At 40.4% G+C, this 1,204-nt stretch overlaps 1 protein-coding gene across 1 annotated transcript; it reads right to left on the bottom strand.

The window, feature by feature from the left end:
• Positions 1–259: 259 nt before the first annotated feature.
• Positions 260–852, bottom strand: LOTGIDRAFT_148815 (hypothetical protein; the record flags this gene model as incomplete). The annotated part of the gene is made up of 2 exons (XM_009048843.1): positions 260–489; positions 567–852. Coding segments are annotated over 2 exons (516 nt in total), but the record flags the coding sequence as incomplete, so codon positions are not given.
• Positions 853–1,204: the final 352 nt, after the last annotated feature.

Genomic DNA, 1,204 nt, shown 5'->3' with positions numbered 1-1,204 from the left:
ATTGTGAAGATTGATACAGTGTCGTAGCTTGACATTGTGAAGATTAATAGAGGGTCGTAGCTTGACATTGTGAAGATTGATAGAGGGTCGTAGCTTGACATTGTGAAGATTGATAGAGGGTCGTAGCTTGACATTGTGAAGATTGATAGAGGGTCGTAGCTTGACATTGTGAAGATTAATAGAGGGTCGGAGCTTGACATTGTGAAGATTGATAGAGGGTCGTACCTTGACATTGTGAAGATTGATACAGTGTCGTAGCTTAGCATTGTGAATATTGATAGAGGGTCGTAACTTGGCATTGTGAAGATTGATAGAGGGTCGTAGCTTGGCATTGTGAAGATTGATAGAGGGTCGTATCTTGACATTTTGAAGATTTATAAATGGTCGGAGTTTGGCATTGTGAAGATTTATACGGGGACCTAGCTCGACATTGTGGAGATTGATAAAAGGTCGTAGCTTGGCATTGTGAAGATTGATAGAGGATCGTAGCTCGATATTGTGAAGATTGATAGAGTAGCTTGATACTGTGAAGATTGATAGAGTAGCTTGACATTGTGAAGATTGACAGAGGGTCGTAGCTTGACATTGTGAAGATTTATAAATGGTCGGAGTTTGGCATTGTGAAGATTGATAGAGGGTCGTAGCTTGGCATTGTGAAGATTTATACGGGGACCTAGCTTGACATTGTGAAGATTGACAGATGGTCGTAGCTTGACATTGTGAAGATTTATAAATGGTCGGAGTTTGGCATTGTGAAGATTGACAGAGGGTCGTAGCTTGGCATTGTGAAGATTTATAAATGGTCGGAGTTTGGCATTGTAAAGATTGATAGAGGGTCGTAGCTTGACATTGTGAAGATTTATAGAGTAGCTTGACATTGTGAAGATTGACAGAAGGTCGTAGCTTGACATTGTGAAGATTAATAGAGGGTCGTAGTTTGACATTGTGCAGATTGATAGAGGGTCGTATCTTGATATTGTGAAGATTGATACAGTATCTTAGCTTGATATTGTGAAGATTGATACAGTATTGTAGCTGGACATTGTGAAGATTGATAGAGGGTCGGAGCTTGACATTGTGAAGATTTATACGGGGATGTAGCTCGACATTGTGGAGATTGATAAAAGATCGGAGCTTGGCATTGTGAAGATTGATAGAGGGTCGTAGCTCGATATTGTGAAGATTGATAGAGGGTCGGAGCTTG

The sequence above is a fragment of the Lottia gigantea genome, assembly GCF_000327385.1.
Source record: "Lottia gigantea unplaced genomic scaffold LOTGIsca_12912, whole genome shotgun sequence".
Lineage (NCBI taxonomy): Eukaryota > Metazoa > Mollusca > Gastropoda > Lottiidae > Lottia > Lottia gigantea.
Note: the sequence above shows the minus strand (reverse complement) of the source record. Positions and strands in the feature narration are given on the sequence as shown.